This window comes from Cheilinus undulatus, linkage group 8, assembly GCF_018320785.1.
Source record: "Cheilinus undulatus linkage group 8, ASM1832078v1, whole genome shotgun sequence".
Classification (NCBI taxonomy): domain Eukaryota; kingdom Metazoa; phylum Chordata; class Actinopteri; order Labriformes; family Labridae; genus Cheilinus; species Cheilinus undulatus.
In genome coordinates, this window is record NC_054872.1 from 31,702,026 (window position 1) to 31,722,977 (window position 20,952).

General features: G+C 40.6%; 1 protein-coding gene across 2 annotated transcripts in view; it reads left to right on the forward strand.

The window, feature by feature from the left end:
* The first annotated feature begins 871 nt into the window (after positions 1-871).
* prkcg (protein kinase C, gamma) overlaps positions 872-20,952 on the forward strand; it is a 30,562-nt gene continuing 10,481 nt past the window's right edge. For both annotated transcript variants that reach the window (XM_041793441.1, XM_041793440.1), the window contains exons 1-9: positions 872-893; positions 1,776-2,022; positions 11,131-11,162; positions 11,277-11,359; positions 12,246-12,357; positions 16,601-16,729; positions 16,839-16,995; positions 17,335-17,536; positions 17,956-18,153. In XM_041793441.1, coding sequence (XP_041649375.1) covers positions 1,781-2,022; positions 11,131-11,162; positions 11,277-11,359; positions 12,246-12,357; positions 16,601-16,729; positions 16,839-16,995; positions 17,335-17,536; positions 17,956-18,153 — 1,155 coding nt within the window. In that variant the 5' untranslated portion in view covers positions 872-893; positions 1,776-1,780. The remainder of the gene's footprint in view (positions 894-1,775; positions 2,023-11,130; positions 11,163-11,276; positions 11,360-12,245; positions 12,358-16,600; positions 16,730-16,838; positions 16,996-17,334; positions 17,537-17,955; positions 18,154-20,952) is intronic.

Here is a 20,952-nt window from a genome sequence, read left to right on the forward strand (position 1 = left end):
AGCAAATTGGAAATGCAGTGAACATACTGTTAACTGTTGCAGAAAAGATTAACAGAGTTGTTCATTTTACAGGCCTGTTGATCCTTCAGTCATCTGGATCTGCTGCAAACTCCAACACTTCTAACAGTCTCTGTCCTGTTTTAGCTTAACAAACCATTTGTTAACTCCTCTAAATCCATTGTTCTTTTCTTCTAAACAGCACACTCTCTCTCACTCTTTTCTTTTCCCTTTCTTCTCTCCTTCTGGCGCTTGAGGAAGTGAGGGACAGTTGGCACTTGCTTGTCCATACTGTGTTGGTGGTGGCAAAATGGCAGCTTCTGTCTCGGCCGTCCTTCTTCCTCACCCTCTCCTGAGAGAAGTAACCCAGATTTCCAAATGAATCGCTGCCTAGTCCCCTCAATCTCTCTCTCTCTCTCTCTCTCTCTCACTCTCTCTCTCTACCTTACCCTCTCTCTCACTCCATCTCTCGTCCTCGACTTGGTAAAAAGAGAACCAATCTTAGAAAGAGAATACCACCTCTCTATCTCGTCCTCCTCCTCACCCTGCCTCTGGGTTAACGGATATACCACTTCACTCTTCTATCTTGGTTCCTAGAAAGCTTGAATCTTGCCAAAAGCTTGTTTGCTTTCTTTTTTTTCCCGTTGTAATAGTTTTTCTTTTCATTATTTTGGCTGATTCTTTCCTACTTATCTGCCACTGCAACTTCCCTGCTGCAGCCTTTTTTTCTTTTTCTTCTTTCTTCTCCTTTTTTTTTTTTTTGAGTCGACCAGCCACAGGTGTGACACCTTAGCCTTTCCTTTGAAGTGAGCCAAAGGAGGAGAAAAGAGAGGGAGAGGAAGAGAAGAAAGCTTTCCTTTAGTTGCGCCTTTCCTCCAGAATCACCACGAATTCAGGTACTATGACTTTTATCATCTTTGCTTTACAAACCAAGGAATTTTAGGACATATTTCACCTTCATATCAATATTCTAGTAATTTCACAGCAATTACCACTCTCCACTTGTAACCTTTTCACTGATTTACTCTCTGCTTCTGTCCTAAGACACTGCTCTTTAACCACATTCTTTAATATGTTTTTTGCTATGGGCTTTTTCATTAAATCTCTGCTGGTGTTTCATTTATCATTTACAAGCATGGAAGACTTTTTCTGCCCTACATGTGATAAGCTATAGAGGAAAAAATACATTTATTCTAGTTCAAACTTTATTTCAGAAATGGGACTAATTGCTAATAAGGGCAAGGAGAAAGTCAGGAGAGGATACACGCTCTAATATTGGAGCAGGTGGTGGGGGTGTTGTTGACATGGCAACAGGAGGTACAGCTGAGATGACAACTAGGGGCCGGGGGGGGGTGGTATTCGTAGCTGCGAGGGAGATGGAGATATAAGGGGTGCAACGGTCGGGCAGTATGTGGGACACAGTGAGTTGTATTAATCGTCTCAGAGTCTCTGAGGAGAGCTCTGTCTCTGAATTAACCTCCATGTCTCCCTCATTACACCTCTCTTTTCTCCATCACTCTCACACCCCTGCTCCCTCCATCTTCCTTTGCACTTCCGGTGCTTTCTCAATCTTTCTCTCCATCACTTCACTCCCCACCCGACGTCCCATGTGCCATTAATACAACTCCTGTCTCAACCGTGACCCATAACACTCTCCATCCCTCCCTCCTCTTCCTCGCTCCCTCCACTCCCCCTCCTCTGTGTTCAAGGTCTTCCTCCTGTATACCCTCCTCTCTGACACTCATCATCTCCCTCTCTCTCTTTACCATATCCTCCAGGCATCATGTCCACCCCAATCTCCCCTCCCCCCTCCCTCTCACAGTTGACACTGGCCTCCCCTGCATCAGTGACCTCCCCTGGCACCTCCCCTCTGCCCTCGCCGCTCTCCCCTCCACCCAGGGTTCCCGTGTTCCAGAGGAAGGGAGCGCTCAAACACAAGAGGATCGTGGAGGTGAAAGATCATCAGTTCACAGCCCGCTTCTTCAAACAGCCCACCTTCTGCAGCCACTGCACCGACTTCATCTGGTAACACACATAACGCGAGAACACACACGCACTAGCAGCTACACATTCACACAGAAAGCAATCCTGTCAGTTCTGAAGACGCCTCCTCAGGCATCCCACTACTCTATCTGACTCTGACTTTCTTTGCATGTTTTCTTTCTTCCAGCAGCTAGAGTTTCCTGCTGAAGAAGCAGCCTACACTCTGTCGCCACCACACTGACCCCATCACATAACCTCTCCTCCACAAGCAGCCTACACCACACTGGGATTAATTTAGGAGCCCTGTTTGCTACCACACATGCTCATATGAAAAGAAAACATAAAGCATGCATGCTTTCAGTTAAAAGACATGCACAAACTCACAGAGGCAGCAGTGTAGGAGGAATTATCCCACTTGTAAGGGATACTCCATTTATTTGGCTGTTGGTTCTATAAAGTTAGAAGTACTCATACAGAGACAGATCATACAAAGAATGATAAAAATAACCTCGATCTCTTACTCTAGGTCTGGGTTACTTTAAATATAAAATCATGCAATTCAAATAATGTTAAATGTGAGGGCTGGGGTGACACGCCTTTGTCCCAGTATGATCTTAACATCATTCTTTGGTGCAAATTCGATTCAAACTGCAATACTGAGGTAAAGTGACTCCATTACAATTAAATGATTGCAATCTTCTTTTAATTTTAAAGTCAAAACAATCGTCAAATTATATAAGAAAAGAGATAAATTTAAGAAAACACTGCTCATTACAGCCACCTTTGCTTTTCCATACTCTATCCTATCCATCAGACACTCAGCTACAACATCTTTTGGAGGGATTTCTGCATAGAAAAACACTACCAAAAGGCTGTGTTTTGAGCTGTTTACGACTATGTCAAGCATTCAAAGTGCAAAAATAAAACATTCTTAATCATTAAGATACTTTTGAGTTTCAAAAATAGTGAATCATCAGGGAAAAATTTAAAAAAGGCTTCAAAAACCTCCCCGCGTAATGGCAGCAGTCAGGAATTAAAAAAGCCTTCCTCTAAAGCTTGGGTGAGCTGTGGCACACTACGCTCATGTATGGTCTGTTTCCACAAGGTGGTTTGGTTTGGTTTGGCACAGTTTTGGCATGATTTAGCCAATTAAATTCTTACCCTCACTGTGTTTCCTCAGCCGATGTCTGTCTCATTTCAGAGATCCGGATCATTTGGCTCAGCTCAGTAGAGCTGGTTGTTTGGCTCCCAAACAGCTCTTCATTTGGTGCAAGTCTGGCTTTTTTAAATGTGGATTAAATAATGACAAAGAATGGAGGAAAGGAAACTGGCACTCAAACAGGGGCTAGCTACTCACATCAAAGAGTAGCTTTGTAGAACAGACTCATTCATGAACAGCACATTATCACCCGGTCTCTCAGTTGATAGTGCATCCCTATTTCAATGAAAAGGATGTTTACGGCAAAATGCAAACATTTTTATACGTTAAAGGAGATCAGCTTGCCTCTAAGCCCAGGACAAGACTCCTCAAGACTCTTGTCTCCCAAGGGGACACTAGACACTAGGAGGCTGTAGGACTAAGAAATATTGATGGCCACCAGGTAAAAAAGTTAAACTGTAGTCAAAAAAAACCTTTCTTTGTAAAAAAATTTTAAATTTTCACTGAATGTAGAAATGTTCTGATGATGAGTGCAGTGTAGAGGTCCATTTAGAGCTGTAAAGTACTAACTTTCCTTGGTACCCATTCTTTTCTAATGGGTGTCCCCTACTTCATGACCCCCACCAGACATTTAGGATCATGTGATTGCAAACAACCTTTATGATTTGTTGCTTGGAGCAGTGACATCATCTGAACAGTATAAACTGAGACTTGATTGCGCTAAGTGTGGCTAAATGGATACTAAATAAACTTCTGAAAATTTTTACTGTATAATACTGGATGCAGCAGTTGCCTTTTAAGTGCCCACACACTGCTGATTTTGCTCTCTCCTCATTGGAAACATCCTCCCATAAAGTTTAATGGACTAATGATGTAGCATGCGAGCTAACTGTGGCTAACACCAGCAGGCTGACAGTTTATGTTGGACTTATCAGCTCTCTTCTATAAATTCACCAACCTAGAGAAAATGCTCACTATTTATTGTATTCAAACAGTTCAGTTTTCTTTCTGTGGATGGTGGATGATGTTTTGAAATCTTTCCTTGAAAAAAGAAAATGTTTTTAAGCTAATTAGCTACCCACCCAACTGGCAGGCAGGATGACAGTTGGATAAAACTGAATGCACAAAGATATGATGGGAGCTCAGCACTTTCTTGCCACTTATCTCTTTCAGTTAGGATGAAACAATTTAGTCATTATTAGCTGGTTTAGTCAGAGGGACTGATGCGAGGTGATTTAAAATCTGAAAGACTTCAGGCTTTGAGAAAGCAAGGAAGGCATCACTCTCTTCAGCTGCTCTCAGATCATGTCAGGATCATCTGACCAGAGTGGTAGTGCAGGGTTTATGCAAGTTTACAGACTATAGCAATTTATTTGTAAGTCTCCATAGAGTTGGCTTTAATTTCATGATCCTTGCTTCCTGAAGCAGCAGGACATAAGTGACAATATGCAATACTAAAGGACAGTTTTTATTTGAACTAAGTATGCAAGATGCTCTCTTGCGTGTGGCACAGGAAAGTTACCCTTTGTCGGACAGGCTGCTTTAAAAAATGTGGGAGACACGTTAAGAGCGTTCCCACTTCTCCAGTCACCACTACACTGCTAGATTTGATTTAAAACCACCCAATGAAAGAAGTTACAATACGGGAATTGATTTTCTGTCCCACTCTTAGTAAATGGTGAATTGAACTTGTGTATCTCTTTTCTGGCCTTTATGAGTACTAACAGCACTTTAACACTGCAAGTCACATTCACACAGCGATGGCAGAGGCTGGTATGTAATGTGTCCATAATTATTTAAAAAAATCAAATTTACACACATTCACAAACACAGCTAACATTAGGAGGAGGAGGAACTATTTGGGCTTCAGAGTCCTGCTGAAGGACACTTAAGCATGTGGCTGCAGGAGTCTGGGGAATAAACCCAGAATTACTAGAAAGATGTTATCACTGCTGACCCTTTATTCTATATTCTATAGTCACTACACCAATGACGCAACACAGTAGCCTCTTTTAAAAGGTCTAGCCATATTGACTAAGTTAGGGGTAATTTACAGACCTTTGAAGGCTTTTCCAGGACTACAGTGATAACAGATGTGTTGTCACAGTCAAATAGTACTCTCTTTTTGAAAGGTGCACTTTGGCCCAGCAAGTGCTCTTCCACAGAGTTCACTAGATGGGACTTCTCTAACTGAGTGGGTAACTTCACTCATGGTGCAAAAGTGTCTAATTCCCAAAGCCACTCTGGGAAAACTATACAGATTAAGAGATGATTGTCAAATAATCTGAGTATCAATACAAAAAATACTTAGAGTGATTAAGTACAGTACTGAAAACTACAAATGTGTTCTGTCAACTCAGAAAAAAAGAGCTGAAAAAGCTGTGCTGATCTACAGTTGTAACTGTTGTATTTAACTCCTGATGAAAATCAATTTTTTTCAACTTAGTAAAAATGTAATATGATATTTATAAGTAGGACTAGGTGAATTAGTGTTTAATCACATTATTTTATATAAAGAAAACATTGTAATTTCATTGTCTGGGGCGAATCCATCTGCTTTGCAAGGTTACAAATTCGCCATATTCTAAAGACACATACACAGTTGATAAATCTGGGATGTATCTAGACAAAATAACAAACCAGAAGGTTAGAAAATTAGTTGTGATAAAGTCAAAAACTGGGCTGTTTTCCTAAATGCTCAAGGGTAGTGTGTTATTCACTCATTTTCATCTACTAGCAACCGACAGAAATGTTTGAAAATAAGCCTGAAGTGTGAGAGCGGAACAAGAGCAAAGGAAATAAGTCGTTGAAATTCTTCTGCTGTACATATGGACCAATCAAGTCAGTGTTTTTGTTTATGCAGACCTTTTACTTGCTGGTATTCATGCACTCTATAGACTGCCCTGCATTTAGCTGGTTGCATCCGGTAAAGTTGCAGTAGCGTATGTGTGAGTCTTTTTTTGAGCTGTGAGTGTGTGGTTGTGTGTGTGTTTGGACATATGGTGGTGGTGTATGTCGGTGCAGGGCGGTGCGTGTGCCAGCAGCCTCTGGGTAGCTTTCAGGACATTTCTCCAACTGGCTGCTGTCTTGGCCGCGGTGGCAGCACTTAGCTCAGGGTGAAAACTCTCTTCCTTCACGCAGGATTTCAACCTGGGTGTCGCAGCCCCGTTGGGGATTATTGGATTAATTAAAGACTAAGGAGAGATGGCTGAAACGTAAATATTTTGTTCAATCAGGCACTGAAAACAAACCAGTTGTTGCTTGTTTGGCTTTTTCAATTATCAGTTTATTGGAATTGTCTCAGAAGAAAAAAAAAAACACCACAGCTAATTGTTAAGTGTGGAAAGAGTGAGAAACATACTGCTGAACTATTCAAAGCTCTTGTGATGAACTTTCTGTTTGGGACAATTTTACCCCAACCCCCATTTTAACAGTCAAATGTGTCACTTTTTGTTCACATATGCCAGGGACAGTGTAAAACAAGATTTTTCCTGAGGCCCTGTTAAGCATATCATTGGACACCTACATTGTTGCAACAGTTTCTCTATTAGAAATTACAGTAAAGATACCCTCAATCTACTTGCTTACAGATGCATTTACTTTTGTTGGTGTTATAAAGGCATTAGTATTAGTTTCACTCTGTTTTATAACCAGTTAAAGATCAGTTAAGATGATGTCAAAACTAAGGCAATTCATTCATATTTCTATAGCAAGAAAAAGTCGCATGGCAGGTTTTGTTTGATCTGTTTACAGTACTAGTGATGTCCTTGGGAAGAGTATTGATGGCTGAAGGTTTTGACTGTACACAGAGGTTGTCTATTTTTAGCTGTTGGAGTTTAGTTCAGGCAGTGGTGTGTAGCATCGGCAGGTGTTGAGCTGTAATAATATAGTGCTAGCTGTAGAACTGTAGAACTATCATTAAGCATTTGTAGGTTTGAGGACAAATAGGTGAAACTAACATAAATAGCCAGTTTATACCAGCACTTCAAGGATTTTCCCTGCACACAGTTCAGTCAGGCACACTTAGACAAGAAACACAAGACTTGCTGTTATAAATATTTTTCTTCATTGGCAGCTATTAATTTGCACTGACTGCTCTGAGATCCCCTGCCCTTCCACGAGCCCCTGTGGAAAACATCGAGCTCACGCTCCTGCCTTTCCTGTGCCGACAAGGAAAGCCTGAGGCAGGGAGAGAAGCAGTAAAAACCCAGAGCAGAGCAGGCAGCAATGATAACAGAATGATACTGATTAAGTCAGTAGCAGAAAAAAGGAGGAGCTGGGGTGGAGGTGGGTTGCGCAAAGCCGCTTGCAGAGGGTAGCCAGGCTGGAGCAGTTTGAATATAGCAGCATGAGTGTGATTAGCCAATAGCATTCTTAGAGCAAATCAGCTGATTGTTAGCTAATGTGCGTTTGTGAGAGATCAGCTGATCTCAATTATATATGTGTTTATATAGGTGTTTAGTATCGGCAGGTGTTGAACTGTATTAATATAGCGCTAGCTAACACTGTAGAACTATCATTAAGCATTCGTAGGTTTGAGCACAAATAGGTGCAACTAAGCCAATGTTGTGAATACTGACTGCTAACTGATTTGGATAGGAAAGGGTTGTCAGGTCTGTGTGAAAAAACAGTCCAACAGCCAATCAAAACTAGCCTAAACAGGCAATAAATTAAGCCCAAGAACCAGCAAAACACCAGAATTCAAAATAAACCAGGACAACCTCCCCAACACCATACAGTATGTTTTTCCTCTAAAGTACAATATCATCGCTTTAATCATCAAATGTGTTGCTATGTTTACAAAATAACACCACAAATTGCCAGCACTTACAGGAGTTTTCCACATACAGGGTTTTTAATCTAGTTCTTAACTTACTGAAGTTATCAAATGTGCAATAGAGCATCACAACTAAAATATATGTGCTACCTACAATATTAAGGGAACACTTAAGGAACATGAGTAAAGCACAATCCAGCCCTAAGTGGGATGATAACTTCACTGTCTCAAGTGTTCAGTTTTTCCATATTATACATGTAAACTAGTAAGGATATTATACTTTCTTTTATTAAGATCCCATGTTAACTCAACTGTACCTTTTTTTTTAGCCTTTTATCTCTGTGAATGTGTAGAACGATGCACTAAAGCACAATTAACCTTGATGTTTTTTAATATGCATTTGATTCATTGATTTCAACCAAAACACTTTATAATGTTAATTTTTACATTCCCTTGTGTTTTCCCTGATTTTTGCCCACTTATCAGCTGGTATGTTTCTTGCCAGATGTTTATAGCTAGCTAGCTAATTTTTGTGGACTCCTTTGCTTCTTCCTTTGCAACCACAGCTGTAATGACAGCAGGGTAGGAGGCTACAGCTGGACATATTCCATGATACCTGTTTATCTACTTGTTGATTTAGTTTGATTTGGCATGAACAAAGTAGTTTATTTATGATAAAGAGTTTTATTATTAACATCAAAAATAGGTCCACTCAACTCACAGCAGTATTTGAAGAGCAGCCCAAGTCAAGGGGAAAACCACAGAACTGGCAACCCTGATAGAAAAGCATTTTGTTACTCACCAGAAATGATTAATTGCCATATGGTAGGTCTTCTACTTTAGCGCTCTGAGTCTGAGGCAACACAAGCATACTGTTAAAGGCTGAACAACACAGGTCCTAACACAAGGCACTGTTATGAGCAAAGCTAGCTTTGGTGATATCATCTGATGGTTTAACAAGCAAAAGAGAAAATATTTTAAAGCTCCTGTGTGGAACTTTAGGTACGCAGCAGTGCCTCTTATCTGTTATACATGTTGAATTTGTCTTTTTGTAAAGTTGTATTCTGCTTTCTTTTAACACCTCGTTTCCACATATTTATGATTATGGTGGCTAATCAACAAGAAGTCCATTCATTCCTATGGGAATCTCCGTGATGTCCAGCCTGTCTGTAAAACTCCTCCCTTCTGTAATAATTTAATCTATAATGTGCCGTGAGTACATTGAGATTCAAAAAAAGAACTTTCGTTGTACATTTTGGAGAGACTGTATGACGGTGTGCTAGCTGACCAATCTGATAGCTGGATAACAGGCAATGACAAGTCATATTTATCAACTTGATATGATATATAGTCAAATTAACCACTTTTATATGAAGTATAAAAGTTCATGAAGTAATTCCCCAAACACATATTCCAAGCTGCTTAATGGCTACAGGTAGATATTAGCATTCATCTGTGATAGAGTGCACTTCATTTGGTGGACACTAGAGGGCATCATTCATATATATAAGGAAATATAGCTATTAGTCACGTATGTATGTGAAAATGTGCTGTAACAGCTGAACGCTCACTTATCAAGATAAGTGGGAAATGTCTTAAATTGCTGATTCGGCAGAGTGCGGTTACTCACATCGCAGTACTCCTACCCAGCAGCATTAAATAACCATAAAGAAATAATCAGTCCGTTCTGGTTTGCTTTTCTGGGTCATAAAGAGCCTTCTGTGTTAGTTTCAGTCCTTTTTACAACATCCCAAACCTCCACACAGAAGCTTTAACATGGTTTTCCAACTGTCACAGATGTTTACTTTTGCTTAGTTTTCTGTGAATGCTTAATTGGCCTCTTGTGTTTGATGTCATATTTGCACTTCTACTATTTCATGCCATATTTCACAAGGCTTTAAAGGTCACATATTTTAAACAGCTACTTTAACAGTTAAGAAACTCCCTTAATGAGACCATATAATGGTTCACTTCAAAAGGACACAGCAGACATCTTGACTTGCCATAGTAGAATAGCACAGGCATTACTTATCACATTAATGATGGATCCAATCTGTTGAAGTGTTTCAGTGAGCCATGACTGTGACAGTGAGTCAGCATGCATCGTGTCAGGACACTGAAACTAAGGCAGCTAATGCTCAGCTGATATGAACTTTCATTTACACGTGTTTTTCTCGCAGTGACATGTTAAAATATGTTAACTGTGGGGAATGACACCTCTAGAAAAGGCAAGCATTTATAATGTGTTTTAGTTAGTTCTTGGTATTTTTCTTCTTTAAACTCTCAGCCTTGGATGATTTAAGGATTCATCTGAGTTGAAAAGCATTTTTCTGCTGCTTTTAGGGCACCTGTTTATTTAATGGCTTGTGTAAGAAAGATGTTTCAATGCATCATTAAATTTAAAATGCAGTGAGTTCCCCGTTATATCCAGCAGAAAAGCAACACTGCCGATTTCCCTCCAAACCCATCTCTGGATCTCTAATGCTCTCTACTGGTCAAAAACAGACATACACCTCACCCTGCCTGTAGAGGCTTCTGGTGAATGCTGATCAAGGATCAGATTACCCTCTGCAACCGTCTCTTTAATTATTACCAAGCCAGATGGTGAACTGATTTTAGATCAGTGATTGTGGTCAGTTTTCCTATGAACCCCTGGGCTTCTCCACGATGATTGTGAAGGAGCTCTCAGCGGAAGCAGCGTCTCGTTCATCTTCTCTTCCTAAACCTCCTAATCAAAACTTGATTCACAGCAGGCAGGCCGCTGAGTGGACTCTTTACTCAATCAATGGCTTTAATTATTCAATTAAAGCTCTAAGGAGACACTGGAAACCAGCCAGCACCGCAGTTCTGGAAACAGGAGAATTGTGTTTATGCCTGTGCGTGTGGGAGACAATAATTGAAACTGCTCCACTTGACCTGGTCAGCACTATGGCTTATAGGGAAAGATACTCAAACTCTACACATAATGACTTTGTTTATCAAGTCTATAGAGGTAGAGGAGTTTGTTTTCTGATTAGTAAGAGTTTATTCTCCTCCTCTGCCTCTATGTCTTGGGTTATTACAGAACAAAATAACACAGCTGCTCTATCTTCATCTTGGCAGCATTATCTGTACTCCTCTGGCTAAGAAACAGTCTCTCAAGCAAAATATTTCACCTTAAAGAGAGGTGGAGAAGATTGTATTTGTGTCTTAATCCATGTGCTTTTTTTCTTAGGGGCATTGGCAAACAGGGATTCCAATGTCAAGGTAAAGATAAACTCTGTTATTGTATTTTTCTGCAGTGTTAAATCTTTCTTGGATGATTTTTCTCACTGTGGCTGATTAATTTTTAAGGATTTTCTTCCTCCATCTTTTCTCCAGTTTGCAGTTTTGTGGTGCACAAAAGATGTCACGAGTTTGTGACCTTCACTTGTCCTGGCTCCGTGACGTGCCCAAAGCCAGATGTGAGCAGATGTCTCAGCAATTACAGCACTTTTATCATCTCTTACGTTTTTTTTGTTGTCATAATTTCTCCGTCGTTGTCATATTTTGCCATCAGCTGCCAGTAACATGTGTGCATGACTCATCCATCAGTCCATACATCCTTGGCAGCCTTGTCCTGGGTGTGACGTCTGCGCTCATGTCATGTCATGCTACAAGGCCTTGGAGAGATGCGGGGAGTAGGGAGGAGATAGCGAGCGGGGGGGGGTACAGGTGGAGGTTGGGAGGGACTGATAAGACCGGGGAATTACAGGGAGGAAAAGGGAATAGACTCAGTCTTCCTCTCTACGGGTTTTTGAGGATTTCAGATATTTTTCCTTTCCTCACTTTTTTCTCTGCTGTCCAAATAAACCCGCTGTAGAAATGAGGTCAAGGGGAACATGTGTGTGTGTGAGGCTGTGTTAGTGTGTGTGAAAAACGGATGAAAGACAGGGAAATACACACTCTCAGGAAGAGAAACAGGGTGACAGAGTTTTTAAATAGCAGCTCAGAGGGGCCGGGGAGGGAAAACAGTTTGGGAGAAGGTAATGTCTGGGGTCTGATGCACTGAAGAGAGATAAAAATGATTCATCCCTCTCTGCACAGAATACACACACACATATAGATATACACACACAGATCTACACTCACACAGCCTTGCTAAGATGCACTCTCATTTATATGTCCTCTCCCAGTGGAGAAATCTAATTGGCTTGTCCATGAATACCCCACACAACATCTCTCCACTAATCATACTCTGCATCCGTGTGTGTAAATGAATGTGTTCATAGCTGCTTCCACAGTCACGTAGTCATGCTGTGTGTACTCTATGTGTGTGTGTTAATTTGAACTGTTTCTGGTGTATTTCAGGACCTGAAGAGTCGACACACATTTAAGATCCACACCTACTCCAGCCCAACCTTCTGTGATCACTGCGGCTCGCTGCTGTACGGACTCATACACCAGGGCATGAAATGTGCCTGTGAGTTTTACCTCATTTAACTGTGTGATAAAGCTGTTTGTCTGAATACTTATATGATCGTATAATGGGGATGAAAAAGCTTACACGGGCAGAATTGGGAGAAACATCTGATGTTGAATGTGTCTGTTAAATGGCATTATTTCAGGTAAAGCTCTTGTTCATTTTCTTGCCGCTTTGCTGCTTAGATGTTGAGACAGGAGAAACTCAAACAGCCCAGTATGTAACTGACTGCAAAATGACATCTTTTCATTTTGTAACAAAAATCCTTATTATTTCTCTAACCAACACATGCTAACAGCTTAGAGGTCACATATTTTACCCCTTTAAGACAAGTTTATATTGCTCTCAGAGGTCCCCAAAACATTCCTGTGAAGTTTGTTGCTGAAAAAACCTCCAGTATTGGATTTTTGCATGTCTAAAAAACTTTTTGTTTCAGCCCTATTCAGAACGAGCTGTTTCTGTCTGTGGCTTTAAATGTTAATGAGCTGTCTGACTCCGCCCCTCTCAGGAAACGGATGTTGCACATATTTTTGTTAGGAAAGCCTGAAAAAGTGTATTTTGCATAATATTTCCCCTTTAAAATTACATGTTTTCCATGAGAGTTCAGTACTTTTATCTCGGTCAAGATACAAGATACAAAACAATGTCATTTAGCAGATACTTTTGTCCAAAGTGACGTTCATGTGGGAGAGGTGTTCCTTGCCAAAGGGCCCACAATGATACTCATTATGTCCTGACCCAGATTCGAACCCCCAATCTCCTGTGGCAAAGTCAGCGACTGATTTGTCCAGAGTAAGAGCGGTTTCACATAAGAGACCTGAGACCAGATCTGAGTACGCTTACACCGCTTCCCACATTATTAAGCAAATTACATTTTTCTCTTATTTTCCTAAATATTAATGCAAATGACAGTCAGAGTATTTTTAAAGTCACCAGCCATTAGAGCATAATTCAAATGTTTTTGAACAACCTTCGTAATGATGTTGTTTTGATGTGAACTGCCTCCCACCCTCATAGATCTTTAGCTTGAGGATGCTCAAAAGGTCCCTATGTTCCTAGGGCTGTCAGAGTTAATGTATTGATCACGATTAACGAAGGGCCATAATTAGTGCATACATTGTTACCTCTGCCAAGGAGGTTATGTGATCGGCTGGGTTTGTTCGTTTGTTTGTTCATTTGTTTGTTAGCAACATAACTCAAAAATTTGTGGATGGATTTTCAGGACATTTTCAGGAAATGTCCTGAAATGGCATAAGGAAGAACTGATTAGATTTTGGGACTGATCTAGATCACCGTCTGGATCCAGGAATTTTTTAAAGGACTCTATACTATTGGGATATAGGGCTAATGGCAGAGATCTGAGCTGTTACCACTTTACACCAGGAGATGGTGGACATGAGTAACTTCAATCCCAGCAGCAGTTTTTGGGTGTTTCTATTCAAAATTTTTAAGTTTATAGAGTTTGAAAGATGCACGCCTGGTTGAGGAGACGAGTTGCAGCGTAACACAGAGAAAGACATCGAATTGTAGCAAGAATACTCACGATGCTGGGAGGAATAGAGGAATATTCACCCTTTGCCATGACTTTCAGTCGTCCAGAGAGACCATGGGTGAGACTGTCAGTGCATCTGTTGGCACCAGCAGGCAATGCTCCCGCCATGACAGTCCACATGCAGCAAAGCCAATGCTTTGCCTCACCACGAGTTCACCCCACTGGGGGGGGAGTAGTTGGTGAATGCTGTGGTGGGGGGCACATAGGGATGAATCCAGGAATTTTTTAAAGGATTCTTCACTATTGGGAGATAGGGCTAATGGCAGAGGTCTGCGCTCTCCAAGTGCTTTTCTAGTTTTTTAATGTGACTAATCACGCTTTACTGTCCACATCAGTGCACTCTGGTTAAGCGGTTACAATGTAATTTGAAATAAGTCCACCACTGCTCCTTAGTTGACAAGTTAAAAGTCATCTTCACTTTTTGTTGCCAAGCATTTTCCTTTATAACATTCCCTTATCTCCTTTTTAATCCATAACAAGTTACTTTACACTGGTTTAGATGATGCCAGTCTTTGGTCTACCCAAGGTTCCTTATTTTATTCCAAAATAAAAGCAGCTTTTTATCTGCACAAAAAGTCATCTACTCGTAGTCTAAGTTAGTATAAAAATCCAAAATGAAACCAAACTTTTTTAAATGCTAAAATTATGACATTTCAAAATGTGGAGATTGTGATTTACAACAGAAATTCCTCGGTTAATCGTGATAAAGAATTTTAATAATTTGACGGCCCAAGTCTGAACATTAACATACCCTACTTAGGCACCATGCCTCGGTCTGCTTGAAGAGGTGGTGTCCGGCACGATAAACGTGGACTCAGGCATGGGACTCTGGAGTTGTGAGCACAACCATGCCGGAGTACAGGGTACTTATTAGTGAGTGGTGCCAGTGCCTAAGTTGATACACAGTGAAGAAAGTTAGGGGAAAGTCAGCAGGTAAACAACAACTGTCTGGGTATTGTAAATGGTTCTCAGAAATATCTTTATAAGATGCCAGTTGAACATGGGATAAGAAAAGCAAACCGATGTAACTTAACACATAAATCACACAAATTCCATAAGGTATTTCTTACCATTCTTTCGGGGTGGCGGGATATAGAAATGCAGTATTGAGATCTGTGTTGTAATTCCGTCCCATAGGTGTTGGATGTGTTGGTACCAGTACTGGATTTAAATACTCATACCTACTTAAAAGCATTTAGCAGTTTTCGACTATCATCATCTGACGATATATGCTGCTGGGAATTGATGCCTTTTTCACAGTAAACTGGTGTAGCCATCAGTTTGTGTTAATGGCAAAGACTTCCTTTTATGCATATTTTCACTCTTTAATGCTGTCATTTCTTAGTCCATTACATCTCTCTGGTTGGTGCCTGTTAATCTGTTTCCTGTGAGTTTCAGTTCATCAGTAGATATAAGTTAAATAGCTGTTTTACTCAGGCTCACTTCAGTGGTATAACCCTGAAAAGGAATAAAAATTCTCCAAGAGTCACGTCTAATTAAAGAGTCTCAAGTTTGCCTAAATGTCAACGTCACGATGCAGATCTGTAAAAAGTAAAAAGACAAGTTTTGTCACCTTGGTCCTCGAGAAGAGAAGAAAACAACTTTAAAAGTGTTTGTTGAACGGAGGCCTGATTGATCACTTCTGATGCATCTGTGGTAGTCTGGGAATTTGTCAGAGATTGGCTTTTGTCACAGAGCATCCAGAGGATTTGTGGCTCAAGCTGAAATGTTTGATCAGATTGTTCACAGATTGTTCCCTGCGCTTTTATGTAGATAGCTTTTTATAGGGACTAGTAAATCATCAACAGAATACAACCAATGGGTACTGGTATGTCATTAGTGTTAATGTTATAATATTATTCAATAATGTTATTCGCTGTCCCGTGTAAACATCAAAGCTGGTATGGAAACAGATTAGTCTACGAATGTACTATGAATGGAAGCCAAAACATTTACCATGCTGACAATCCACGCTCCTGAACAAGGCCACTCATCAGTGGGGATAAAGAGGAGAGCTGTCTGGGGCCTGAGTAATAACCAAGCTTATTAAAGTAACAAATAATTAATTTTATTTATTCATGCTGTTGTACAATATGGCCTTTTTCAAAATATAAACCCGGTCTTAAAACAGAATTACCTTTTTATCGGTAATGTTCACAATATGGGTGGACAAATTGACTGAACTATGCGGAAAGTGATATGTAATAAAAGAGGTGACAAAAAGGGATTAAAAAAAACAAAGGCAAAAATGGCAGATAGATGGTGAAAAGCAGTTAAAAAGTGGCACTAATTTGTTTAAAGAGGCAAAAATGGACTAAGGAAACATTAATGAAAAGGGTTGGAAAATTGAATGAGAATGCCCATTCTCTGGATTTTTTTCTAATCCCAGCCAACTCTGTGGGCAGGCCTGCTCCTGAGTACCAAATCTTCACTATTATCTAGTATATGTGAACAAATATTAGGGTTTTGGTTAAGAATTTGGTGGTTGTGGGACATCAATGCATCAGTTACTTGACTGTCAGACAGAAAAGATGTAGGAAGAGGGACATTATGGCATACAACAAAGACTCCTGTAGTGCAAACATTGTCCATTTAACCATTTGTAATTACAAGGTCTTTTATGGCTCACAGTATGAAGTAGTTTTGCCTCTTTGCACACGTTTGATCCCTGTCTGTCTTTCTACTGTCAAGGTTGTGACATGAATGTCCATCGGCGCTGTGAGACCAGTGTTCCCAGTCTCTGCGGCCAGGACCACACAGAGAAGAGAGGGAGGATCCACCTGACCATCAGGGGAGAGTCCGAGGACGTTTATGTCACAGGTGAGAACAACCAATGGGTTATGGGAAATGTTTCCTTTAAGTAAAAGAGAGAAAACACGGGTCATAAAGGACTTCTTCCTCTCTTCTTTCTGTTGTTCTATCTCTCCAGTGCGGGAGGCTCGTAACCTGATGCCCATGGATCCAAATGGCCTTTCAGACCCATATGTTAAACTGAAATTGATTCCAGACCCAAAGAGCCACAGCAAACAGAAAACCAAGACCATTCGCTCAACACTGAATCCCGTCTGGAATGAGAGTTTCACCTTGTGAGTTCTTGTGAACTTAAATCCAAGGTTTACTCAGGATTTGGTCAAAACACACTTTAGGCCATAATAAAATGTCATACACAAACAGTGTGTCAGAAAAAGCCCCCTTATAGATAGAGAATAGACTATTAAATATGTGTGTTTGATGTTAACTCAATAGATTTACTGTTTGGTACATAAACAGCATTAAAATTTCCCCTTTTTTGAAAATATGTTTGCATATTTTTGATATTCACCAGAATTGCGAAATATGAAAATAATGACTTCTTTCTCCATCTTTGTGAATTCTTCAGTTGTTTACACTGTAAGCTAACTCACATAATGATTTCTTCTCTTCAGCTCAGTGCGCGGTCACCAGTGGGACAGGCGATTGTCTGTGGAAGTGTGGGACTGGGACCGCACATCCAGGAATGACTTCATGGGAGCGCTGTCATTCGGAGTGAGTGAGATCTTCCGGCGTCCCATCAGTGGCTGGTTCAAACTGCTGGCTCAAGACGAAGGAGAATATTACAACATCCCTGTGCCAGACCCTGACCTGCAGGTAAGAAACCCTCAGCCATCAGTTGTCTTCAGGCTGAAGAAAAGTCAGCACTGATATTTATAGCTCTATCTCCATTTATCTTAAGGCTTTGGCAAGGCCTTTATCAGCTTATAATTCCATCTACATCTAATAAACAACAGCTGCCACTGCCTGCACTGAGCATGGCTAACTTACTATTCCATCAGAGGGTGAAAATCTCAGAAGATGAATGCCTGGTGTTGAAGCTGAATAATTAGATAATAAATAAAACAGAGCCCTCTTCCATCCTTCTTACCCACATTCTCCAGCAGGGTGCAGGATTGTTCTGCCTGACTCTAATCCAAAACTAGGGGTAGGAAGATTATTTGTGTTGTTTTTAAGTCTTGTATTGGACTGTCTCCCACCATTCATCTCTCAATCCTCCCACCTTGATTCTCCAGGAGCCTCAGCCAGAAGCCACAACCACCTCTTTGCCTCCTGGGATGCCCGTCTCAGTGTCTGAAGGGTTCCCTCCAGCCATGTCTCCAACTCTTGTATCATCCTGCCAACCTATCCACACTCCAAGCCCTGCCAAAGTAAAAGTGGGCATCAACGACTTCAACTTCCTCATGGTGCTGGGCAAAGGGAGCTTTGGCAAGGTAAACACAGCAGCCATAGAGAGTAAATGTCATCTATTCTCCTCTCAATCAGCACCTCTCATCCAACAGCTGTAACAGAAATCAAAGAGGCCATTCATGCTTAAGACAACAGAGATTATTCCTGGCTTTAAATGATTTCCTCTATTGATGGGCTTGACCTTCAAGTGGCATTTCATTCAAGAGCTCCTGGGCATAGCAAGGCAGGAGAAAAAAATCCTCTTTCTTATGAACATGCTCATTGTCTCTCTTACAAATGATTCATTTAACCCTTAGCTCCTTCACTGCTGTCAGCAGTCGTGAGCTCAGTCTGGCTTCCTACATGCCACACAGGTAGGCACAGACAATCCTCCTGGAGGTGTTTCATTTCAAGCAAGCCTCTGCTCTCCATTTTCTCTTTAATTCCCCAGCAGATGAGGCATAATGAAGAGAATGGAGTCTCAAGTCCTCCTTCTTCCTCCTCTGAAATCCCCCTGTGCTGTTTCATAACTGTCAGAGCAGTCTACAGAGGACAGGAGAAATAGACTCGACTTACATAAGATGTGAGGGGAAAAAAACGACCCAAGAAAGGAGAGACAGACCCCGGGGCTGCTGACTGAGGGGAAGTGAGGAATAGAGATAGAGAGAAAAAGAAAAAGGATTACTGTGCAGCAGAAAGTGACAAAATGACCAAAAGGAAATGGGATAACATGAGCGGAAAAAGAGGAGAAAGTACATGTGACTGTGTTCGTGAGGTTTGTAATATTCTGAAGAGTGATGTATCCCACTTTTATGGGACTTATAGACCACCAGGAAGAGCAGGAAGCGCAGAGGACGGCAGGATTTCTCTCAGTGACCGACACTTCATCAATATGCTCACAGCCTCCTTCACAAGCACCTTCGTGTAGTCACATTGATTTTTGAAAAATGAAACCGTGTAATGTTCTGTACTATTCATCACTATTTGAAAGTAAAATGAGATCTCCCAGCGAGTGAGTGACCATCACAGCACGGCACTGCAGTTTGGATGGGCAGTTTTTAAATAGTGATGCTGTCAGCAGTTCCCATTTCTCTTTACCATATCTTTACCACATAAAACCTGGCTCTCGCAGCGCTCATTGGAGAAAATTACAGCATCAGTATATCCAACCCCCAGCAGACAATTTCAAAGGAGTGTGAAAACATTTTAAACAGCTGATAAAACACTTGAGCCGCTGCGCTTTTTCACTCATGACATTAATGTGTGTGGAAATCTGCAGTCGTGGAGAAGCTTTAATTAAACTTTGCTGTAGTTATTGCACTGTGTCAAGTTAAATTTGCACAGAACTGGACTTTTTCACATACAATGTGAAAGCTCTTTACTTTTTCAGTACTACTTATCCTCCAAGTCTGTGCATCTTAAATACAGAGCCTTTGCATGACCCTTAGACTGTGTAAAACTGACATAGTCTCAGAGATGCTCATCTGGCATTTCATTTCACTTGAATATCCACATGTGCAAATAAGAAAATGAGAAGAAAGCCAACAGTTTAAGAATTTAAACCAGATTTAGCTCAAGGAGGGGGCAGATGGCCTTGCATTCAGCATGCACTGCATGTACAAAGGCTGCCGTCCTCTAAGCCTGACCTGTGGCTACAATCCAACTAAAGGCAAAAGTATTTAGCTTAAAGAAAATGACTACAATGCACCCATTGTCTGTAATATCAACCAAGCTCCCTATGGTACATTACTGAGTCCATCCAAGCCATGCAGCGACAGACCATTGAGCTCTACTCACTTCCATCCTTTTCTTTGTGAGCTAAGGGCCAGCGTTAGTTTCGTTGATTAAAACTCTGGCTATAAAGGTTAGTCCACTACCTTTTTCCATAAGGAAGACAAGACTGAGGCTGGCAAAAAATAGATCTTTTATGGTAAAAATGTTGTCAAAAAGTTAGTTTAGTTTTGTCAAGAAGACTTATACAGGACCAAAATAAGGAATGGTGGACGTTCAAAAACCACATTTCTTCACAATGTGTACGATCAGTAAAACACAAGCAGAGATGGGGAAGAGCACTCAAGGTATAGAAGTAATTTGGCTGATTAAATTAGTTCAAGAAAACAATTTTTTTTTTTTTTTAACTAAAAGTAATGACTAAAAAGTAAGGACTTTTAGGGACGAAAGCTGGACTGTTTTTGCGTTTTTGTCGACTAAAGCTAGACTAAAAATTTAAAGAGTATAAAATGTGACTAAAACTAAAAGGCATTTCACTCTAGAGATCAAGAATAAGTGTAAATTTAAAATATCTGCCAAAATTGAACCAGTGAACAAACATTTCTGTTTCATGGATGAATTTCACATTTTGAGGGAGAAAATATGATTAAAAGTAGCAATACCTTCAAGCCTGGTGGTGCAACCACTCCCAAAATGCTTTGCATGTAGCTCACGTCCACTCACATTGCGAGGCCGGAAAGCATTGCCACTGTAAACAGCAGTTTAACGATTGGTGAATGCGTATAGATCAAGGACAGTTTTTTTTAAAGAAAATTCCTCAATTTAAGGAGAATGAAAATAAGAAACTTGGGTGGGCAGCGCATGATGATATCAAAAAGGAAGTGCTATTTAAAAAAAAAAAAAAGCCTGTACAATTTTAGCAACAAAGAACTAAGCTATAGAGATTTGGTACTAGGCAGTTAACGGGTTCATTTCTGCTGAAAAAAGCAGGACCAAATGAACATTCACTGGTTTTTAGGAGTGAACAGGTTCAATTTTTTTGCACTTTTGCATTTGCTCCATTTTTTCAGCACTGGTGCCACTTGATTTCATCATAAACCTGCCACTTTGCT